Source organism: Glarea lozoyensis (genome assembly GCF_000409485.1).
Source record: "Glarea lozoyensis ATCC 20868 chromosome Unknown GLAREA6, whole genome shotgun sequence".
Taxonomy (NCBI): domain Eukaryota; kingdom Fungi; phylum Ascomycota; class Leotiomycetes; order Helotiales; family Helotiaceae; genus Glarea; species Glarea lozoyensis.
In genome coordinates this window covers 894859-917084 of record NW_007361001.1, presented here as the reverse complement: position 1 = coordinate 917084, position 22226 = coordinate 894859, and the positions used below count along the sequence as shown (strand labels likewise).

At 46.3% G+C, this 22226-nt stretch overlaps 8 protein-coding genes across 8 annotated transcripts; 3 read left to right on the top strand and 5 right to left on the bottom strand.

Annotated features, from left to right (window-relative positions):
• Positions 1-1599: 1599 nt before the first annotated feature.
• GLAREA_02611 (uncharacterized protein) lies at positions 1600-3232 on the bottom strand (the record flags this gene model as incomplete). The annotated part of the gene is made up of 2 exons (XM_008087697.1): positions 1600-2398; positions 2517-3232. The coding sequence occupies 2 exons, from the start codon at positions 3230-3232 to the stop codon at positions 1600-1602; spliced, it is 1515 nt and encodes a 504-aa protein (XP_008085888.1).
• Positions 3233-3531: 299 nt separating this feature from the next.
• Positions 3532-5537, top strand: GLAREA_02610 (uncharacterized protein; the record flags this gene model as incomplete). Its single annotated transcript, XM_008087696.1, has 6 exons — positions 3532-3876; positions 3924-3981; positions 4031-4703; positions 4752-4812; positions 4874-5252; positions 5305-5537. 6 exons carry the CDS (start codon positions 3532-3534, stop codon positions 5535-5537), a joined length of 1749 nt encoding a protein of 582 aa, XP_008085887.1.
• Positions 5538-6169: 632 nt separating this feature from the next.
• Positions 6170-7964, top strand: GLAREA_02609 (MFS general substrate transporter; the record flags this gene model as incomplete). Its single annotated transcript, XM_008087695.1, has 2 exons — positions 6170-7606; positions 7659-7964. 2 exons carry the CDS (start codon positions 6170-6172, stop codon positions 7962-7964), a joined length of 1743 nt encoding a protein of 580 aa, XP_008085886.1.
• A 2771-nt stretch (positions 7965-10735) lies between these two features.
• GLAREA_02608 (uncharacterized protein) lies at positions 10736-11502 on the bottom strand (the record flags this gene model as incomplete). The annotated part of the gene is made up of 3 exons (XM_008087694.1): positions 10736-10913; positions 10966-11276; positions 11437-11502. The coding sequence occupies 3 exons, from the start codon at positions 11500-11502 to the stop codon at positions 10736-10738; spliced, it is 555 nt and encodes a 184-aa protein (XP_008085885.1).
• Positions 11503-14088: 2586 nt separating this feature from the next.
• On the top strand, positions 14089-15118 carry GLAREA_02607 (Ferritin-like protein; the record flags this gene model as incomplete). The annotated part of the gene is made up of 3 exons (XM_008087693.1): positions 14089-14176; positions 14239-14560; positions 14617-15118. 3 exons carry the CDS (start codon positions 14089-14091, stop codon positions 15116-15118), a joined length of 912 nt encoding a protein of 303 aa, XP_008085884.1.
• Positions 15119-15559: 441 nt separating this feature from the next.
• GLAREA_02606 (Aldolase) lies at positions 15560-16792 on the bottom strand (the record flags this gene model as incomplete). Its single annotated transcript, XM_008087692.1, has 6 exons — positions 15560-15613; positions 15663-16231; positions 16281-16389; positions 16443-16571; positions 16628-16671; positions 16723-16792. 6 exons carry the CDS (start codon positions 16790-16792, stop codon positions 15560-15562), a joined length of 975 nt encoding a protein of 324 aa, XP_008085883.1.
• A 610-nt stretch (positions 16793-17402) lies between these two features.
• On the bottom strand, positions 17403-18719 carry GLAREA_02605 (uncharacterized protein; the record flags this gene model as incomplete). The annotated part of the gene is made up of 2 exons (XM_008087691.1): positions 17403-18003; positions 18064-18719. 2 exons carry the CDS (start codon positions 18717-18719, stop codon positions 17403-17405), a joined length of 1257 nt encoding a protein of 418 aa, XP_008085882.1.
• Positions 18720-19328: 609 nt separating this feature from the next.
• Positions 19329-20735, bottom strand: GLAREA_02604 (Six-hairpin glycosidase; the record flags this gene model as incomplete). The annotated part of the gene is made up of 2 exons (XM_008087690.1): positions 19329-20593; positions 20645-20735. 2 exons carry the CDS (start codon positions 20733-20735, stop codon positions 19329-19331), a joined length of 1356 nt encoding a protein of 451 aa, XP_008085881.1.
• Positions 20736-22226: the final 1491 nt, after the last annotated feature.

Below are 22226 nucleotides of genomic sequence, written 5' to 3'. Positions count from 1 at the left end.
GTGAGACACCAGTCTAGGGTTCTCGTGCCACCAATCACTTCAAAAGCGTACCTTGCATATGTATCACTTCATGTTCAAATGATCGATGTAATGTAGTAATTTAATTTGCTGCGTGACTTCGTGTCTGATGATGCAGACGCGGATGATTGGATCACACTGTAACCGTCTATTGCCTAGGTTCTATCTAGGAAAATATGAAGCTAAATGTTTGGTCGAACGTAAGCTTCCTTGGGGAATGATCTCTTTAGTTGAAGCCACAATCATTGCATTCATCATGATGGCAATGAGAGCACGACCCCATCGTCCCATGCGGCAGGTCTGTCCGGACACCACATCTGCAACATGTCATGATAGTTGCCCTGGCTATGATTCTCACGTTGCGGAGCAGATCATCTGTATCTGGTAGATCATAGATAGGTTCGTGATTGAATTGGAATTCTTGGAATTCTTGATTGTATGGGGATTGTAGTGGTGACGAAGATGCTTGACCCATGGTGTGCATGTGGCCGTGATGAATACGTTGGATTTCTCAGATTGAAACTTCGCTTGCTTATATGATGATATGATGAACGGGTCCGAGTGCTGTTCCAAAATGGGTCTTTCTATCAAAGAGATGTTAGGCTTGCAATTGACAATGACGTGCTGAACAGATATCATACCTAGGTGTTGCAACCGAATGTGCTGTTCTTTCCCAACTCTGCTTGAATCCTTTGCCTTGGATGACTGGATTCGGAGAAGAAGAAAGACATTGATAATTGACTCTTTATACATGTTACCTGCTTGAAATATATGACATTCACGGTTGAAATCCTTATCTGACATGGAAAGTATTGTGATTCATACACTTGTGGTCTCGATCAGACCTGAACGTTAGGAGCAATCGCTGAAGTGAGAAAGACAATGGCAATTGTTATATTATGTAAGTGAATCAAACAACCTACTATTGTCAAGATAATAGACCATTTGAAGGAGTGCTCTGATTCAGTCTAGAGTCCAGTCTATATCCAGTGTGTGTCTCTTTCTTACGACAATGTCAAGTATTGGCATAAAGCAAATATCGATATTCTAAATTATGATTTAAGTCGCAGAGATTGGATGGCTCTTTGAGAGTCAAATATCTCGGATAAATTAGCCAATAATGAGGCGTCTAGATACGGGTTATGAGCAAGAGATCTTTGTTATCTTCACTTGCTTTCAAGTAATTCAATGAACTTTCTTCATCTTTGTCGTGCTTTCATTATGAGCTGCAACAATGACTCGTAAATTTTTCTTCACCTACCAATCAATACTGAGAATCGTTGGCAGTGAAGAAAAGCTTAATGAGGTTGCATTTACACCTTTCGAGAGGAAGAGGCTTTAGGATACCATGTAAGGCGGAGGAACAGCACAAAAACACACGAAAGTCCAGTGATGATTTCAAGTAAGGGTCATGACTGAGGCAGTTTATCAAATTTTAGCACGGGAACTTAATGAAAATTCACACCGTCTTCCAGATCTACAGATACATCATGTTCTCAGCCTGCCAAGATTGACGGACTCAATAACATATGACTATAAGAAAGAGCCGTCTGAGTGTCAGCTTGGCAAGTCTCAACACTTTCACAAAAATCCAGGACAAATCCTCAAGCATCGCAAAAGATCAGACACCACGACCGTTCCGTAAACTTGACCTTCATCTTCAACGCCCACACTTAATAAAACCTCATCATCAAGGTATCCCACACCCATATTTCTTATATCGCCATTATCACTTCCCCATACATACCCAATGGTCGTAGTGTATGTGAATCTAGCCCAATGCTTGCGATTCTCTGGCTCTACATTTGGTACGTCGTCCCAGGATTCTTCGGCTGTCCACCCGTGGACTGTCTCATTTGCAAACAACAAAGGATGTTTGCTGACTGCCAGGACATTGAAAGGTGGAGTTGCAGACCATATGACCATGAACCTTTCATATCTTGCTGGTAGCTGGAAGATGTCGAACACCTTTCGATGAATGACTGTAATGAATACTGTAATCTCCGGCTCATCGTGGCAAGACAGATTGGAGCGTGAGCATAGAATCAGTTTCAATGATGGTGTAGCCTGGTGCCAGGTTGTCATTAAGGTATATTTTCCGCTCGATAACTCTTCCGGAGTCGGATCTGAAAGACAGGATTCTTCTAAAGGACTGGTGATGTTACTAGTTGTAAGGCCTCCGCCAATTAGTTTCGCGATTGTGCGGATAGTAGAATTCAGTTCGTATTGTATGTAGGAGGTAGATGGGCTAGTTGAAAACATAACCCAATTCTTCTCGTATGACTCTCTTGACGATTCTGGATTCCTGGTCAACTCGGTGATGGTCGGATACGACACCAACGGTCCCGCCCCAAGCCTCTTAGGCGATGATGAAAATACGCTAATTAGGTCGGGATGAAGCATTCGAAGATCCAGGGCCCATAAACCAATACAAGCATAACGAGATCAAATTTAATTGTTAACATAACTTCCAAATTGTATAAGACTGCTTTACTCACTGGGATGAAATCATCAAAATAGGTTCCCCTCGAGCCGAATAAAACAATCGAGGATCATGGAAACCCGGTATATCTGCAAATATCTGCTCCTTTCCCTCGCACGCAGAAGCAGGAGTTGCTGGTACTATCAACTCACGCGGAGGAGATTCGCAGCATAAGGTTGTCTTGAACCGTGATGACAGAACTTCTTCCCCAGAGCAGGCTTTCCGTAGTGTTGCTTGAGAGCTGTTAGAATTTGACTGGCAGATGTTGGCTTCGCAGATAACATTTCGCCTTAAGGGGTCTCTATCAGGCGTGACCATGGAAACAACAATGTACTGATTCTTAGCCCAGGATGGCAAAGCGATTATAGTTGGGTTCCAGAAAATGCGCGTTTCATCATCAGTACCTGCTCTAGGATTCATCGATATGTTGTACAATGCATTGGGTAGCCTCAGGTGATTGGTGTACAGGTTTGGAGCCCGAGGACAAGATGCGAGTTCTGAGATTCTAGAAGGCAGTTTCATTGGTTGCTCCTCGAGATAATTATTTTCGTCGACAACATCAGCGGTTGGTTGATTCGTACCGCTGCTCGAAGCAGCAAGGAACGTCTGGCTAGATTCATGTCCTTCTTGGTGATTGACTGCTAAAGATAATCTCGGTGGTTCATGAGTGTTATACAATCGAGGTGTTCGGAAGGAGTGTATGCTATGCCATAAAAACAGAATTGTTGCCATAAGTGTCAGTGGCAAGAGTGTTCTCCGTAGTTGAATCATCCTCAAGACGAACACAGGACGTGAGATGAAACTCCCAGCTAGAAGGGTAGCATTTTGGCAATACTCGGACCAAGGAAATTGAACGTCGCCAACACCCGACTGGCGAAACTTCGCCAAGTTGAGAAGGAATGACACATTTAGGTAAGTCTGGTTTTCGGTGCTAGCAAGGCTGTGCCTTCCCTAAGAAGACAACTACGTTATGGAATTTTACAAACGACATGGACTTGGAAATTGAATTCGCAGGACAAGCCACGAACAAAATGCCACAGCAGCCCGTCACACCAGACAGCAGCGAGTACAAGACTCGCCTCAGGAAATCTTCTTCTGTGTGGTCAGATACAAGTCTGGAGACAAACAGCGACATTTTATATTCCACCCACCTTGATGCCGACATCGAGAGAAGCTCTAAGTGGATCATATATCTCAAGGCAGCAATTAGGTCTCACCGAAGATTGGCATGGGACTTTTTATGCTCTGGCTTCTTCGGTTCTGCGTTCCTGCTTAGCTTCTTTCTGCATAGCCAGCAGGACCGACTCCAAGCACTCGCAAGGACTCCAGGTACCAAAAATCTACAATTCATCAACGCCAGCCATCCCTATTTCAGAGTACGTAATACCGTGTACCGAAGAAACAAAGACGTTGACAAATTCAGTTTGTAGGTCGATGGACGCCGGTTGTAAACGGCACTGGGAAAGATGGGTGCTTCCCGGGTAAGCAAAGATATTGTTCTTGTGAATAGGCAACTAATTGACGCATGAGGTGTCTATTTCGACTTTGAATTCAATGGAAGTTCCAACTTGTTCTTGTCGCTTGGGAACGCCGAAGAACGAGAACAAGGACAGCAGGCGCCTCTCGCGCCAAAATCGACAGCAAGACGAAGCGACTTGCTTGGGAGCAAAGTGTCGTCTGTACCACCTATCTCTCTCCTTGTTAAGGTCGATGATGATGATTACCTCGTCTTCCGAGATGCAGCTTCATTTGTTTCAGTACGCAACAGAAACTTGAATCCGCTCGAAAAACATGCTATACGAGTCATTGCGCCTATGGTACAGGATGGCAGGGTGGAAACATTACAGATTGAGGGCATTTATCTGGATAAAGATGCTCACTTGATCGCCCCATCTTCCTTGGGCGACGTACTTGACAGCCAAGCCGAGTCATTGTCATCAAGTGGTCAGAATAAGTACTCAAGTAACAGGAAGATGATCGAGATCATTACGGACCTACCAAAATTTGCAGGAAGCAAAGGTCGAGATAATCAAGACCAGCCGGCGCACAACATACTGAAAGGTATTAGGGGCTGGGACTATCTTCTCGGGGAAATGTTCGACGCGGATCATGCATCGGTAGGCATGGGGGGAATGTGCTTAGTTCCCAACTGCATAGGCGGAAAGGGGGATCCAGCAACAATTGCGGAGTTATTCTTTCGGAGGTATGCAATCCTCAGGTCTGCCTCCAATACTTGATACTGAGCAGGCAGTGGCCCCGTTGGCTCGGAGCACTATACGGATACATGGGAGTTCCAAAATTACATCCCTGATGTAATGGCAAGTCGTCTCAATGAATTCAGGAAAGTCGCCTATATTAATAGAGAGATAACAGGTACTGAACCTAGGGAATGCTGATTGGCAATCATTTTCGACCCAGGCGTATGAGAAGTCCATATGGGAGTTGTCTGAGACCTTTGAGGATGCATATGTTTCGCTGATCAGAGCTATTCGATCTATCGCATATCCAAAATATCCTACGGCAGTCATCGATTTTTCTCCAAACTCGAAGCTGGTTTCGCGAGCAGCTTCCGACGTGCCCATATTCGTGATGCGACCTTTAAGGGGGCAACTCGAGGGTGCGACTCATGCAGTCGTCGATCGTTTGCGAAGTGATGGAGACAATGCGGTTTTCTGGCTGGACACATCTGGATGGCTGGATACTGAGGTCGATTTTGATGGCAATGTAGCCTCCCAAGATTTCGTACTGGACGGTGATTATTATTTCGCTCAATCTTGTCCTACGAATTCTAACTTCTTGTCCAGAGAGTAGCAAGTCTAGAGAATGGCGCTTGACTGAGCGAGGACATCAACGAGTAGCCATCCTGCTTCATCTCCACGTTTGTCGATATCTCGCCAAAGACCCCGAGAAATGCGCTTTTCTGCCTCCAGAGATATACCAAGCTACGGCGCAAGACCCTAAGGTGGAGAGATTTGACGAATATATCGAGAATGAAAGAGAACGGAGATTGAAGACTCTTTTTTGGACTTCGCGATAGGAATTTTGGGTTCATATGTCCAATTAGCAACAAGTCGCCAGATCCGGATGGTAAAGCGAACAGATCAGTAGTAAGTCGATTCGCGGATGCAAAGTAATTGCCTGATAGGGTAATAAGGAGGGAAGCATCGTTGTATATATTTGTATCGTGCATCAAGGTCGTGAAGCGTTGATGTCAGATAAAATAGTTCCTGCGTAGAGTTGCATCGAAATCGGCGCAACTTCGCAAGGCCCACCCCCATGTGTCCAGGCCCTTGTCCACTCCATCTGCTACCCGTCTTGAGCAGGTACATCGTCATCGCGAAAACCTATCCGCAACAGCCAACCTCTTAACCTGGTTTTGCTTTTTCTTTCTCCTCTTCGAACTCTTTTGATCTGAACTCCAGGCAACGATGGAATAGAAGTTCACCTCAGAAAGAGCCTTACCTCTCTTTCTACCCCGCGCGATTCTTCTCGAGCTCGAAATCCAACCCCAGCTGTCTTTTCTCTCCCCACCTTAGGAATTTGTCACCTACTTGTTGCAAACTACGCATACACACACGACCACCCATATAACGGCAGATTCGATCAGGAGGAATCGCTATCGTTTGACTGGTCTCGGGTTAAGGGGTGACTAAGACGGTTACGCCAATAATGGCTTCAAAGGATACTTCAATGCCGGGGCGGCTGGATCGACGAAAATCTTCGACGCTACATTACCAGACCTTTCCAACTCCCCCACCGAAATCTCGAGGTCGTCCGCCAGTTTCGCCAGCCGGCTCCTCGGGCAATCCAGATGGCTCCTCGAATCCCCTGAACCACGGTGCTGGCGACGATGAGGACCAAAGCTCGCCACTACCCACCAGGCAGCTTGCTATTCTAGCTGTGATCGCACTTGCGGAGCAAACAGCGCTCAATTCGATATCTCCCTACCTGCCGGAAATGACCTCCACCTTTCCAGAAGTCGATGTTCAGAGTTTGGGACTATATGTTGGCATAATTGGATCATCATTCGCGCTGGCGCAATTCGCAACCAACTTCTTCTGGGGCTGGTTGAGTGATAAGATTGGGCGTAAACCAGTAGTCATGCTTGGTACAATTCTTACAGCTGCATGTTTCCTCGCATTTGGCTTTTGCCGAACACTGTGGCAGGCAGTATTGGTGCAAGCCCTTATGGGGCTGGTCAATGGGAATCAGGGTGTTATCAGTACTTGCCTGGGCGAGATCACGGATCGAAGTAATCAAAGTAAAGCATTCGTGTATCTTCCTGTGATATATGGTATTGGAGGAATTACAGGCCCCGCTTTGGGAGGTTTACTGGTGAAGCAGGGGGCGCCCTATCCGTTTCTCTTACCGAATCTCTTCTCCGCTTCGATTTTGATTGTAGATCTCATTCTTACTGGCATCTTTCTCGAGGAAAGCTTAGAACAGGCTAAGGATCTTCCTCCTCTCCAGGTCCGCGCCAAGAATCTTTTCAGCTGGATCTGGCAATTTGCAGGCGGAGCGCGACGTCCAACGTATCTAAAGCGACATATCCGTCGTCATTCACGGCACAGAGTTGATGGAGCGATGGACGAGCCATCAGAAGATTCAGCTTCAGACAATGCAAGCGAGACGCAATCCTTGATGTCAATTCCAGAATTATTCCCTCACAATGAAGGACATCTCGGCAAGGAAGTCCTCAACCGCAATACAATTCTCCTGCTTGGCACTTATCTTGTGTTTCAACTTTCCAATATCTCCTTCAATGTACTCTATCCTATCTTTGCAGAGTCTCCAGCGCCCACCGGTCGTGAGCTCAAAACAGCGGAAATTGGACTTTCGCTTTCGTTTGCTGGAATCATCACCATTATCTTCCAGGTTGGCATTTTTGGCAAACTAAAGGAAAAGATGGGCAATAAATCAACTTACAGAGCCGGACTTTTCCTCTTCTTTATTTCAATGATGTTGATGCCGTGGGTAGGCTATCGAGACTCTCCAGCGCCTTTTGGCTGGGGCTCAGGTGTTACATGGTTGTGGATTGAGATTGGAGCAATTCTGCTTCTGAAAACAGTTGCTGCAGTTGGCGGGTTGACAAGTGCACTCTTACTGGTAAGTCCGAAGCTCATAACTATGACTCTAATGTGTTATTGACTATTTTCAGATCACAAATTCAGCGCCAAACCACTCAGTACTGGGCACATTGAATGGCCTTGCTCAAACGCTCTCCGCCGCCGGGCGTGCACTTGGTCCCTTTCTTTCCGGAGGCCTCTTCTCACTCTCGACACAGATTCATCCAAAAGGGGAAGCCCTGGCCTGGGGAACTTTCGGCGGTATTGCCTTCCTTGGTTGGCTCTTTAGCTTCGGTATACGAGGAGAAGAACTAGAAGATGCCGACTGGGAAGGAAGCGAAAGCCATGATGAAGAAGAGGATACCGATGAAGATCTCGAGAACGGAGCGGGGCGCTAGTAGATGATCAGCTTAGAATCCTTACTTTCACATGTTGACCACATGTCAAGTATGAGGTATCATGATTGTATTGAATTTGAACGGCATTTGTATATATTGGGAGGCGTTAGGAATTGCATAGCGGTGCTACCAGGCGTTATTTATGAGACGGGTACTGGTGGATCACTAGAATCTCGGTGGCGGGTTAGAGAGGTAGATATCAATCACTCTAGGCAACTAGTTGATAATGTATAGACCTGTATGAAATAAATTGGGTGGAACAACAAAGATATACACTGTGTATGTCAAATTCGCTACTCTATGTATGTCTAAAGGTCGTTAAGTCGGCATACCTTCTAGTGCGAATCCTGGTTGCCACCATCTGCTGGCCAGGCTAATCGATTTCGGCTTGAGCTCACCCTAGACACTTAGATGTTCAAAAAGCCTTACAACTATGGACAGGTGTCAAATGTCACAATAATTGAGACAAGGTTATGAGAAGGCGATATTCAGAACGGACACGGAAAGTAAGAAACCATCGAATAAAACGTATCACTCCACCAGCTACAAGTGGAACCTCGCGAGAACGGACATTCTGAGTGCTATCGTCTTTGATTCGACAAATAACGACATTCAATATCTCACGTACGATACTAGGAAATCTAGAAATGAAGGTATTCGGAAACTTGGCAATCCCGAGGCATCACCTCGCTTCTTGCCGTGCTCCCATCATCACCTCATCTCCGACGACCAGTATCCTAACCTATCACCACAACTATCAACCTCTACATCCCAACCAATAAACGCTCATTAGAATTGAAACGCTGAGACTCGCATCACATAGATCAATTAGCACCCCTCGCTGACGTGATGCGCATCCCTCGAAAAAGCAAAATGCGAACGATCCTCGTGCGGACGGGATATCTCCTCGTCGTATATGCAGCGTGATCGGCGTCGTTCGTCCTGTGACTGTTTACCGTATGCGGATTGAGTGCATGATGGTTGCTCGACGCTCGCTTCCGCATTAGGGGGGTGTGCTGGCTGCGTTCGGTTGTGGGTTTGGGACGGCAGATGGGGGTTCTGGAGGGTTTCGAAACTGTGAGGACGGGATGAGAAACGCCATTGTTCTGCATGTGGGTATACCAGAGTTGTGTTTTGGGGGGTGGCGGGTGGAGGAAGAAGTTTAAAGTGGGCGTGGCTTTGCTTGTCAATGTAACGATGATGAACGTTTGGGGTCGAGATTAACCATTGATGACATAGTTTTTACCCATTATTTTGGGAGATCAATGATCTGCTGGGCTTGCGGACGTTCAATCCAGAATCCAGAGGTGAGCTATCTTGAGGTTGGCGCAGTTTTGAGGTGTTTGTTCAGAGTAAATGAGGTTGAGATGCCTCAAAATGCCATGAATTGATATCAAAATCTACGATCATGCATGGAAGTTTCGTAAAACTAGGCAACAGTGTTGCAAATGTAAGTGAGGAACATAAAGCCGGCGTACTAGTTTGTATGATGGTATCCTGGCTCAACATAACTAGCTAGTAGCTACAACATACCTCGGAAAGCTCCGTTTCAAGGCCATGAGAGTCCGTCTAATGTCACATTGAGACTGGAGAAGCATTAACCACACATGAATAATTGTCAAACTGCCACTTGAAAAGCGAGTGCTACATTGACACTCAAGTGGCTGCTTGAGGGAACTGGTACGCTGCTCACTTGGCTTTGCCATGGAACTGCATTCACAAAAACACAGAACGGAGCAGGCATTAGAATCAAAAATTTCCGAGGAAGGTTTCTGGCACGTTCAGGGACGTGATCACATCCTGGTAATTTCCTGATGGTATCCTGGTAGTGTATCTTCTATGTCGCTCATGACCGGTTCGGGTTGACTTTTCTGCGAGCGTACGGCAAACACTTCAATGCCGACGGTCTCAAATATACGAGATGAGCGAGTGCATCTTGAGGTTTCGGTACCAGAGAGACGGGGTCGAAATATGTTCTGGCTTTCGTTGGATTCTCCTACCTTATTCGGAGAATTCTACTCGTTTAGGTCGATGCCCAACCCTTTGGTGAAGTCGTCCCAACTATGTCGAATTCGATAGGTAAATGACACGTCGGAAACTTCAATATACCGTGATTCCAGTCATGAGATCGGAGTATGAGGACATTGTTCGTAGGATGGCCACTAGCCCCCAATGCCACATCTCGTCTCGTCTCGCCCTTCTCCGTTAGAAGATTCAGACGAATTGACGAATTGACGAGAGAGAGGAGCTCAAACATAAGCGAGGCACTTGAGTTTCGGAAATACCCGTGGACCTCGGGCACCTTGCCCATGATCTTCTGAGGGTTGACAACTAGCAAACAGATTTTTGAATCTATGATACAGTGTGGTCACGTGCAGCCAACAATAAAGGAGAGGCGAGTGTATGAAGCGATTTTGCCTATAACAGATTGAAAGGCAAAGTACTATGATTTTTAAAATAATGAAAATACAACCCATATCTATCCCAAAACATGATTGAGCATTTATGCCAGCATAAACAATTTAAGAGTCGGCCGTGACAAGCATATGAAAATCCCAGTGCGCCTCCGCTCCTCCGCTAAAATAAAAGTGAATGTGTGTGATGCTGCTCCATGCAGTGGCCCTTTTTGGACAGAGCTGTACCGGAAAATAAACTGGATGGTAGAGCAAGATGTAGTCTATACCCGAAATTCTAAAGAAAAGTAGAGAAGCCAGCGTAAAATAACTCTTAGTACTGAATAAAGGAGATGCCAAACGTCCACTATCACGGCCTTAATAGCCGGTAGTAGTCGGTGGGGTTTCCCAATGTCGGAGCATTTGGTCCAAAGCTTCTTTCCATTCCCAAACGAAACAAGCCGCAAGTTGCTGTGCTTCTTCGGGCTCCGGAACTCTTCCATCCCACATCTCGGGTTTTACACTCTCGGCTTCCGCGTAGATATCGACAAGAGCACTGCAGGATAAGTCAGCACATTTTTAGTGTATTATAATACATTGAAACTCACTCGTCTTGGATCTTAATCAGAACAAGCCAAGCGTAATTCCAACTTCTGTTGCTATCCGGGTCGTTGCTGACCCTCCATTTTGCATCATCTAGCATTTCACTGCTGAATGGGTAATTGCGAGTAAGGCCACGGAGTTCGCTCAAAAGATTGTTGGAAGTTACATAATAGGTCCAAGCAGACGTCATTGGACCTTGAAATGCAAGTTGGTCTTCTTCTGATGAATCAGCTGCCACCCGCTCAATTCGACGCAGCTCGGTAAGAGTATTGACTCGGTGTGTGTTGAGGGAGTCAATCAATTGTGAGACACTCTGCTAGATAAATGTTAGTAAGTATAGATATGTGCTTGATTATTCTTTAGGAGCAAGAAAGGAAGCAACCAGCGATCATCGTTGAGTACCCAAGTAGTCCAACACTAAGTGATGATGAAGGATGTATGGAAAGGGTCATTACGAATATCAAGCCATTACTCACTTGTGTTGTTCGACGGGAGCGGCCGCTGCCACTGCCGTGTGGGCGTTTGGAGGGGCGGGAAGACATAATGAGCAATTGTCGAGTGAGTAGGAGTGACTGGGTGTTTAAGTTTTCAGAGAGCAGATTGCTGCTACCGGCGGGTTGGATTCGAACCGAGTAATATCTGCAAAATATTTTTTATGGACTGTAGACTAGTGACGATGTAAAGACGAAGTGTTTTTTGAGGTTGAGATGCTGGTGAGATGAGTCCGGAAGATGCTCATATATAGGAATGTACTGTAGTACTTAGAGGAGCAATGAATCCTAGTGTTAATATAGGAACTTATGGACGGTGTTTGAACTTGCTAGGCATCAGTTCGAAGTCATTGAATTTGTTCGACACAGCAAACTAACTAGCCCCCAATATCAAAAGGATTTCATAGATTCTAGGGAGCAGAGAGTGTTCACATACCGACTTAGGCCTGGGCGAATAGACGCCCTTGCCATACAGTTCCTTAGGCAATAAGTCCATTTTCTGCGATATGGACCGCTGGGAAGTCAGCATGCTTCAAGTGATAAGATACTTGAATTTCGCATTGATGTACCTACGCTCATTTTCAAGGGTCAATTGACGAAGGAAGCGGCAGCGGGAAGGGCTTAGCGAAGTTATCGACCAAGAGAACAGTATTACTGGGAAGTCCGTGGTAGAAAAAACCTATGTGAGACATATCGTAGGATTTGAAGCTCATCAGCAAGCCCACCCTGAAAGGGTATCTCCGTGTCAGTGGCCATTCTGCAGCCAGAGGTAATCCGATTGGTGTCCAAATCCTATCATAGGGCTGTTCATGGCTACTCCTAATACAGTAAATCCGTGTCAAAATGACGAGTGAGAAGATCATAGCGTTAAAAAGACTCAAAGTGGAATTATCTGGGACGATGTTGTACGGGATAAAAACGTGGTAACGAGCGCCTGCAGGATCGATAGCCTCGCATGTTGCAGTACCTCGTCCGGCCCAGTCGAGTCGCGATTGGGTAGTCTAGGCATAGACAGAAAACATGCCGACCAGGCGGAAGGTAAGGAAATTGTATGTGCGGAGTAGATGGTGGCGGTAAGATTTCGTGTTTCTAGAAGCGTTCAAGAACAAACGACCGTCGCACAAGACAGGGCGAGCAACTTCGAACATCGAGATCTGTGTGGCAAATGAATGAAGCTGATTAGAGAAATTTCGCAGAGGGAAAGTCGAAGCATAGTACAGTAGTACTACTCCGCCTTGAATACGACTTTGAAATCGAAACGGGGAAACAGTGATAGCAAGGGCTTGGCCTTTGCGGCGAAAGTATCGTGTGAAGAGGAAAATCAGCGGTGGAGTCCACCAGGCTTCGTGAGGTGAGGAGTGTTCCCCAACGAGAATCTTCGAGGATGACCGGGAGGATGGATTTACCGCCCAGTGATCGTGGTGGAAGTTGCATCTGGGCGGCTGCGGCAATCTAACAGTCGTAATACGTGCAGAATCGCAGCGCATTACGGCGAGGAAAGAAAAACATGTCCTCCTCCCTGGGTTCAAAGCACTCCACTATCTTCAGCTTCTGACATAACTCCAAGAAGATGACAACGGGATGAGTGAGCAAAGATAGCAAAAGCCACCACTCGAGATACATCGCAACATAGAGCCACTCTAAGCGCCAGCCATTGTCGTTGAGACGCCAAAGGCGATAGAGGAATATGAAGCGGCCAAATGCAGCCTGGCACGAGTCGCAAGCGGATGAGGAATTGGCATTCCATCGAAAACGAACAGACCGGATGTACCTATGGCATTCAGAATACTTGACGCGCCGCATTTTCGAAATGTCTGCCAATTGGATGCTTTCGGAGCACGACAGAAGGAGCATTAAAGATACAAGATACGAGAAGATTAGATGAACGAAAGTCTGACGTTGAACTTCGAGGCGTGAAAGAGACGCGAGAGACGGAGGGAGAGGATAGATTCGCGCCGCCAGTTCGCGAAAGTCTTCACAGCCGCTAAGCCTACTTGGCTTCTAGCCCCCAACTAGCCGCTCCCGCACTCCTCTCCGTACCTGACCATCTTCCTCAAGGAACGGTCTTTCATAAATCTTGGAGTCAGATCCTCACAGCAATGCGGGAGAGATTCGCAATTCGCACAAAGGCACCTACGTCAATCCTGATCATAGAATTCTTTGAAGGCAGAAATGGCCGCAATTGGAACCACCACAATCTGATAATGGTAGGCGACTTTTTAGCTCCTCGGAAAGGCAATTTCCGTACCAACATTCCAAGTGGTACCTTTCTTTTATTCCCTGATTGGTACTGTCTCATCGGATCTTCAACATCTAGAACAGAGTCAATAAAGAAATGTCTTTCCTCTCGGGTGCTATATCACACAACATACTTCATTTATTAGTGTAATCAGGAATGGACTCAATCTGGACCAAAATGTCGACACCGGATGTACAGGGGCTCCGGAATCTGGGTTGCCATAATTTGCAACTTTTGTTGATCTATCGGGCTATTAAAGCATCCGCTTTTCTGCTCTCCTGCTCTTGTTTAACTGCTACAAATTTGGCTCTTCAAGTGAAGATTTTTAGTTGCATCACCTCTCAACTTAGTTAATTATATTGTATAAAATCTCATCTCAATTTTCATTGCCGATCAAGATGCAGTATCGACTACCTCTCATCACTTTGGCGGCGATTACTTTGGTAACGGCGAGTCCCGTTGTGACCAAGAGAGATATCACAGACAGTCAGTCGCCCGTTAGGCTCCAGCCCAGAATGATAGAATCTGTAACTAACTCTATCGCACAGTTGAAATTCTCAATTATGCCTTGACACTCGAGCATCTCGAAGACAAGTTCTACCGAGAAGGTCTGGCGAACTACACCCAGGCAGACTTCGTCGCAGCTGGGTTCGCTGACCCATTTTATGCCAACCTCAAGGAGATCTCGTATGATGAGACTACCCACGTTGGCTTCCTCACCAAAGCTCTGGGAGATGCCGCGGTCAAGGAATGTACATACTCGTTCCCGTCGACGGATCCGAAATCCTTTGTGGCCTTAGCAAGCGTTCTTGAGGGCGTGGGAGTCAGTGCATATCTAGGTGCAGCGGCATCTATTGCTATGCCAGACTAGTAAGTTTTCAGGACCACAAGTCGCACAAAAGAGCTTTATTAATGCTTCATAATAGTCTCACAGCAGCAGGGTCAATCTTGACCGTCGAAGCCAGACACAATGCATATATCCGCGCCGCTAAAGCCCAAGCACCATTCCCTTCTCCATTCGACGCACCTTTGACCTTCAACGAGGTCTACACCTTAGCAGCAGGGTTCATCGTATCATGCCCTTCTACCAACGGCGCACTACCATTCAAAGCTTTCCCTGGCATCACGCTCGTCACGACTGGACCTCTCGCAGCAGGCACCGAAATCGTCCTCCAGACCCCAGGATATGTCCTCCAAGGTGCTGACGGATCATCTAATCTTTATGCTGCATTTATAATGGTCACCGGTGGTGTGTTTGCTGAGGCTATCGGCATCGACGGTGGTTTCAAGGTCGTCATTCCAGAAGGCGTCAATGGCCAGGTCTATGTTGTGTTGACGGGTTGCTCTGAAGGCCCCATTACCGACGACAATGTTGGTGCTGGGCCAGCCATTCTGGAGATTACGAATCCTTATCCTACTGTTGTATGAGCCTGCGAGGAGAGACAAAATGGTGGTGTTGTAATGATCGGGGAGCAGCGGCGCTTTGATTTATATTGATTCCCGCCTATACTTATTCTCTTACAATCAATAATGTATAATAATATCATTACTCCACGAGTATTTTATCTTTAGCACAGTAATGACAAGAAAATATGCGAACGAGAGCATCATCTCCATTTAGATTTCATATACTTGTATGGCTCTGCAGTCAAAGAGAACATTTACTGTTTGCAACTCCATCGCTAGAAAACCCAGATATTCTGAAAATTCACCGCAGCAAAAACGTGTTCCTTACTTCATGTTTCATAAATTGGTGCCTTTTCGCCTTCCGCTTCTCCCTGCCCCAACTGCTCTCAGTGACAGTCATTACTCCTAGAGACAACAACACAATGCTCGATATTTCCAGCAACCAGACCGCTAGCTGGAAAGCTAAACCATCAAGGCCTCGAACTTATCCTGCATCTCAGAGAATATTCTGATAGCCTAGACAGCATATTAGCAAAATTTACTTTTTCACCAGAGATACACTTACATCGTCCAATTTCCTCACCGCCTCACCTCCAATCGCCTTCTCAAAAGCCCTCATATACCCCTCTTCATCATTCGCAAAGCTCATCTTACCAGCTACCTCAAACCCGTCCGGCGCCTTCTCAAAAATCGACATCGTATTATTATCTTCAGCCTTCTTCTCTGCTAAGTGCTTCAGCAAACCAGGTGAAATCGTAATATGATGCACACCGGCTAACTCCATAATCTCCTCCGTAGACGTTAGGCTTGCTGGAAGTACTTGCGTCTTATAGCCGTATTTCTCATAATACCTTTGAGCTTCCAGACATAGACGCTGAGCTTTATGAGTATCCGTGAATGTGGGATCGAAGTGGACGCGGAGCTCGTTGACGTAGGGAGCGATGTAGTGAGCTCCTACTTCTCCTGCTAGAGCGGCTTGTTCGATTACGAAAAGGGTTGTTGCTAGTGTGGTTATGTTGTGGACTGATTCTAAGATTCCACAGGCTTGAAGACCGGCGAATGTTGAGGGGATTTTGATGCACACTCTTGTGGTATCGAAATCTGGATCGAGAGATTTAAAGAGCTTTGTAATTCCTAGCGGGGAGTTAGTAAGTGTTGAAATTCTTACGTTGAAACTATTTACGTATTGCATTGGCGATGGTTTTGTCTTTAACGTGGGAATATTTTGGATTTGTCTGAACGTGGACATATCCTGTAATATAAGGGACGATTGCCAGTTGTAGTTTTATCATCTGCCGAGTATATTCAGCTTCACTTTCATATCGTGGCATTCTTGTATTCTAACCGCAATTTCTACAGCTAATTCTGTCTCTGGAATCTCGCCAAATGTTGCATTAAGCTCTTTGGCTTTCGAGACAGAGTCTTGAATAAGTGACTTGTGTTTTGGTTTTATGAGCTCCATGTAAGCTATTGCCTGGTATAGATTAGTATTAATTTTCAAAAGTGAAGTACTCTTAAGGTGCAATATACTTGGTTTGAGGTGCAATCGACGAAAGGCCCCATTACTTTTGGAACTGCTCCATTTTAGCTGAAATTGTTCTGTCTCAAATTGACATAAGTCCAACCTTCAACATCCATGGTATCACAATCCACAATGGTCTTCGACTGCAAAAGCTGCAGCATTGTTTGAGTCATTTTGCGTGATTTGTCTAGATAGAAGACAATCCGGAAAGAAGGCAGATCCTTAGGATCTTTATGTTTTCAAATAATGAATGTGAAGCAAAGTGGTCGACAATCCAACTCCGTTTGGCTTTGCAGAGTTGTATTGATCTGTCAAGGCAGGTTTACCGAGACCAGACCCCTCAAGCTCCCACTTACGTCAAGCGTACCAATGAGTATCAGCGGCGTACGATTGACAAGTGCTTTTTACTGCGAGAGATACCAATTTTGGGAGACTCCACTCCGTTGTAGTTTATCTAGGTCGCCTGACCTACCGAATTTGCCAAAGACAGTTCATCAGGCGCAAGCTCAACCCGTTCATGCTATTGATCCGGATTGTATCCAGAAACTTATCCTACATACTTGGAGGTGTTGTAGTTTGCATTGTATCTGACTTACAGGCAGATCACAGATGTGACTTTAATTCTCCGACCCAGTTGTACAAGTCTGAGCACTGGAGAAGGTGGCTTTCTCCCGCCAGCTATGCCAAATCTCATAAGCAGATACTAACTGGAGTGGACAGTAAATCATCCAGTCCGTTACGGTGATATTTATTCCGGTCTCTAAGCTCACGGCCAAATGTCATTTACTTCCAATAAACGAATCCCTCCATAATTCTCCGCGCTGTTCGATAGACAGTAGCATGTTTCAACCCAGCTGCTACATCAAATTCGGCACCAACAACAATCTTCCCCGTTGGATGGCCAACAGTAATACCTTCTGTATCAATCCTTTGACGGCTGGCAACATCGTGTACAGTCGAGCCTGTGACATTTGCTGCCGCTGCAAGAGCAAGAGCAACGGTAATTGGAACAGCTCTATGCGGTTGGCCTACTGACATAGCCCTAACGATAAGATCTACATCTTTCTCGTCACTTTGGCTACCAGATAGAAGAACATGTGTGCTTGGCTTCGATACCATAGCAATTTTCGGTATCGAGCCTGGGGTTGAAGCGGGGTCTTTACTTAGTCCCATGGCGGCAGAAGCTTGCCTTCTAATGCTTTCGAGTTTTTCTTTAAGTGTGGGGTGAGAATCAATATCATCTGGAAGTATAATTCCCTTTACGCCGAAAGATTCAGCTTTGAGGAAGACGCATGGATTGCCAACATCAATACAAGTCACCTCGGTGCCGTTAAATATATCAACCACGTTACCCGTAGGTAAAAGCTTTCCGGTCTTACTTCCACTACGCCGATCAGCTGAGGTCTTGATCTACGTTCAAATGCCATAAACCGCAATCACTTACGCAGGATCCAAAAAATCCAACCTAACCCTCGCGCCTTGCCCTTCGACTCCATCGATGGAAAACGATCCTGAAGAAGCTGCTTCACCATCAACCACCGGAAATTTAGAATGAATGACCTTTCCAGAATTCGTATTTCGTATCCTCACCGTCGCTTCTCCATGACCGTTTCCAATATGGGGAACAAGACCGTGATCATAAGCATAAGGACCAATAGCCGCGCTCATATTCCCGCAATTGCTCGAAAAATCTACATCACCATCCACCACCCCTATAGCCGCAAACGTGTAATCAACATCTGCCTCTGCCGTTTCCTTTTGTTTCCCATCTTCATCAATTATCTTGCGATCGCCAGGTTGCGCAGACCCAACAACACAGACTTTAGACAACGAAGATATGCCACCTCCCAACCCGTCCAATTGTCTACCATAGCGATCGGGACTACCTATGACCCCTCGGAAGATGTCAGGCCATTGGGAACGATCTTGCGGCAGGTCTTTGGCATCGAAGATCACAGCGCGGGACGTACCGCCACGGTAGTAGGCAGCTGGGAGGCGGCTTTGTGGTTTTGTTTTCGTGGAGGATGATCGGTGGTGGGGTGTGCGGAGAGATGGGCTCGTTGGAAGTGGAAGACGGCGAAGGGGGGTTAATTTGGCCATGTCTCACGAGAGAGATTCAGTGGCTACATATTTGTAGTTACAGTCAATAGACGTTGGGAAATTCGTACAGAATGTGTTGATACCGAGGGAGGGGTCCAACGGCCCGCTTCTTGCACAAAGTGGAGCAATCCTAGTACTAGTAGGTGACGACTTAAACTTCTTAAGCTGTATAATTCATTATGCTTTTTTCTAACATAAGCTCATTGTCTCTATCAAAAAGATCCCCAGTACTGGACCTCCTTTTACCAAGAAAGTATGATGTGATTACACATGGAAAAGCTCCATCATCAAACGTTAGTATGTATGGCAAGTTATCATGCCCATATTGTTAGCGCCCGTATCGGGAGATCTTCGAATTAAACTCATGTACATTATGGACACGCTTCGTTAAGGTAAATACATGTCTGCTCTAAGGCAGGTCCGGAGGACAGCATCGACCGTAATGGTGATTCCCTTAAACACATCCCAAAAACTCCGGTTCCGGATGCCCCAAATCCCCCGTTGAACTTTGTTGCCAGTTCCCATGCAGTTTTAAACCCAATCCAATCGCTAATCTCCAAAATGGTACTCCAAAATGCAAACCTTATGTACACGCCCATGTACTCCTTTTCAGGAATTCATGTACCAAACCATGGACATGAACAAGCACAGCACGAATGCTGTGAGGAATCCAGCCCCGATTCGATCTGCTTGCGTCGCTCCGTGCGTGTCAAATGCAGCACCTACAGTCCTGCTTCCTCCAGCAGCAGGGTTTCCGACACTGGTACCGCCGCTGGAATTCGTGACTGGTCCTCTAGCCGAAGCGATCAAGTTGCTCTGAACAACCTCCAGAGCCGCCATTTGTTGACCTACACCATAAGTCCCATCCCAAGTAACATTTTGTGTCCATTTCATTCCACAAGTCCTCCCGTTATCTCCCCCTGAACACTGTGCAGCAGCGCCTCGGGCACTTGGTCGTAACCGAGCCATAACTGAATCGTAGAGGAAGGGTGCCACCTTTGTCGATGCCGCCATCCAACGTGACAAGTATGCTTTGAAGGATTGTTGATCAACATTACACCTATTCACGTTTTCGCAGGCGACTTCGAACATAACGCCGTCTTGGTAGAAAACGTCTGTGTGATTCATGAGAGCTGATGTCCTTTCCTCCCACACAGCTGAGCCGTTGGTATGGTTGTACATCGTAGCAGCTCCGAGAAGCATTGCTCCAGCATTATAACTCCATTGAATTCGATTCAACCTTGTGCAGTTGATCGTGTCGTCTGACCCATCGTACACAAAGTAGTTCTCGTCAACGAGATTGATAGACCGCATCCAATCCCAACTTCTCTCTGCCCATTCTGCGTAGGTATTATTTCCAGTATATTTTGCAAGTCGGGACGCTAGATTGAAAAAGCACCCATTTGAAATCGAATTTTTATAATTATATCCGTTGTTGAAAGGGAAGACCTGCCATTTCAACCCTCCTCCACAGGTCTGCGTATCCCAGCGGGCAGCTTGTGTATTAAAAACAGCCTGAGCGAGCGCTAGCCATTGAGGTTGACCCTTCGGTGGGTTGGGAAAGTTGACTTCCGCTGCAGTCATCGCTGCGAGGCCCCAGAATGCTTGATCGTCATTTCCCGTCGTTTTCGTTTGGTTTGGTGTCATATAGTCTTCATCAGGTCCTACCTGGAATAACAAAGCCTGGGTCGTGACGTCGTTATACGTAGGATCGCCAGTGTAGTACCAATAATCAATCATAGCCCCAAACATTGCGCCGGCTTCCCACCAGTAGTATGGGGCGGGAAGATTTCCAGGAATATCTCCAGTGTTGTTGCCAGTATAGTAAAGCATCATATCGTGCGCAAGTGTGCTGGCCGCCTGCTTTATGGAATCTGTAGCCAGGTCAGGGGAACTGTCGTTGGAATTTGAGGGGGGAAACATACCTTCTGAGTCGAGATCCAAGGGTATACATTGGACTATCTGAGATCCAGCGAGAAGGGCCGTAGCCGCCGTCAGAGAGCGAACGAACCGCATAGTTTAGGTACGGGCCGGCAAATGGTCACCGGCGCGAGGAATGTAAAAGAGGTATCTGGATGTCGAGAGACAAGTCCTCCAACCAACCAGCAACGGAGCCAAAGAAAACTCGATATTTGAGATTTATGTAAGAAAAGTCCCTCGGATTGGAAGTGATAGTTATTCCCTTCCTTTGCCAGAGGTCGTCGTAGAAATAGCGTTTTCGCAACGAAACCCCTACCGTTTGCGGCAAGACGTCATATGCGATAATGTACTTCGGAAGTGGCGGGAATGTCCTTTGGAAATATGTTGCTCTCTCAAAACGAATGTTGTACTCCAGAAGCGGAATCACAAAAGATGAATTCAGCAAGAGTCAAGACTTCAAGCATTCTGATGAAAGGGAACAAGCAACTCTAAGCAAACATGAGAAGGTGCGATGTGAATAAGAGGTGGAGCAGAGTGAAGCTAAATCCACCTAACAACGCCGAAATACGAGCCCACCAAATTGGAATTGATCGTATCCTAAGCCAAGAGGGGTCCACTGATGGTCCAAGAGAGGCGATTACGAGCACTAGTGAACAAAGAAAAGTGAAAGAGAGCCGGACAACGAATAGGGGAGCTGGTTGATTTGCATAGGAAATTAATACTCAAAGGAAAATAATGCCATGCAACTGACTTCGGACTGTCTGGAGTGCTGTGGTCAGAGCGAGGAGAGAGCAGTGCCATGATCCGTGGATCCATGGATGACAGTAATCGCTGCGCATAGGGAGGAACAGTCAGCGCCACGACTTTGTGAGCTTGGAAATGTTCGTTTCTGGACGATCCAACAGAGTTTGCTTGGCTGTTGTGATCATCGCTGAAAGTCCAGCGATGCGGTTGTGGCAAGGCGTGGCATAACGATGTCTTCGAGAGATGTGTTGTGAGAAAGTATGTGAAGAGGGGATGAGATCGTGAGTGACGGTAGAAGTTTTGATAGTCGAGATACTCCGTAATCATGTTGGGTTTCTTCCGGCGTCTGAGGCAAACATTTGGATCCCCCCTGCTGTGGAAACAAATCCGACCGTTTCCACTCAATCCCATGCTCCTAGAGGACGAACAACGTCAAACACTGCCACAGCTAGACGAATCTTTCAAGTTAATTATGAGCAGCAAAAGACGACTGAATAGTGAACACTGACTGTATACGAGTAGAAGTTCCAACACGAAGAAAGAGTTGAAGATGAGGTCTCGGCATATTGATCACGTGTTTGATTCATGGACCTGCGTAATCGCCCATGGCTCAGATGCTGCTGATTACCCGCCAGTAGAAGCTTTGATATGGTGGGAACAATATATGAATTGGTATGATAATCTGAACATTGCTTATTAGACAACTCACCAAGCTACAGATTGGCTTTTGTACCATTCAATATTTTCAATAGCCGTGCATCTGCGATTGTTTGAGACGTGAATCCTGGACCTCACAGCGTTTCGAGGCTGGTCTCGCCTGCCACCCTGCTCGCTTCTTGCCTC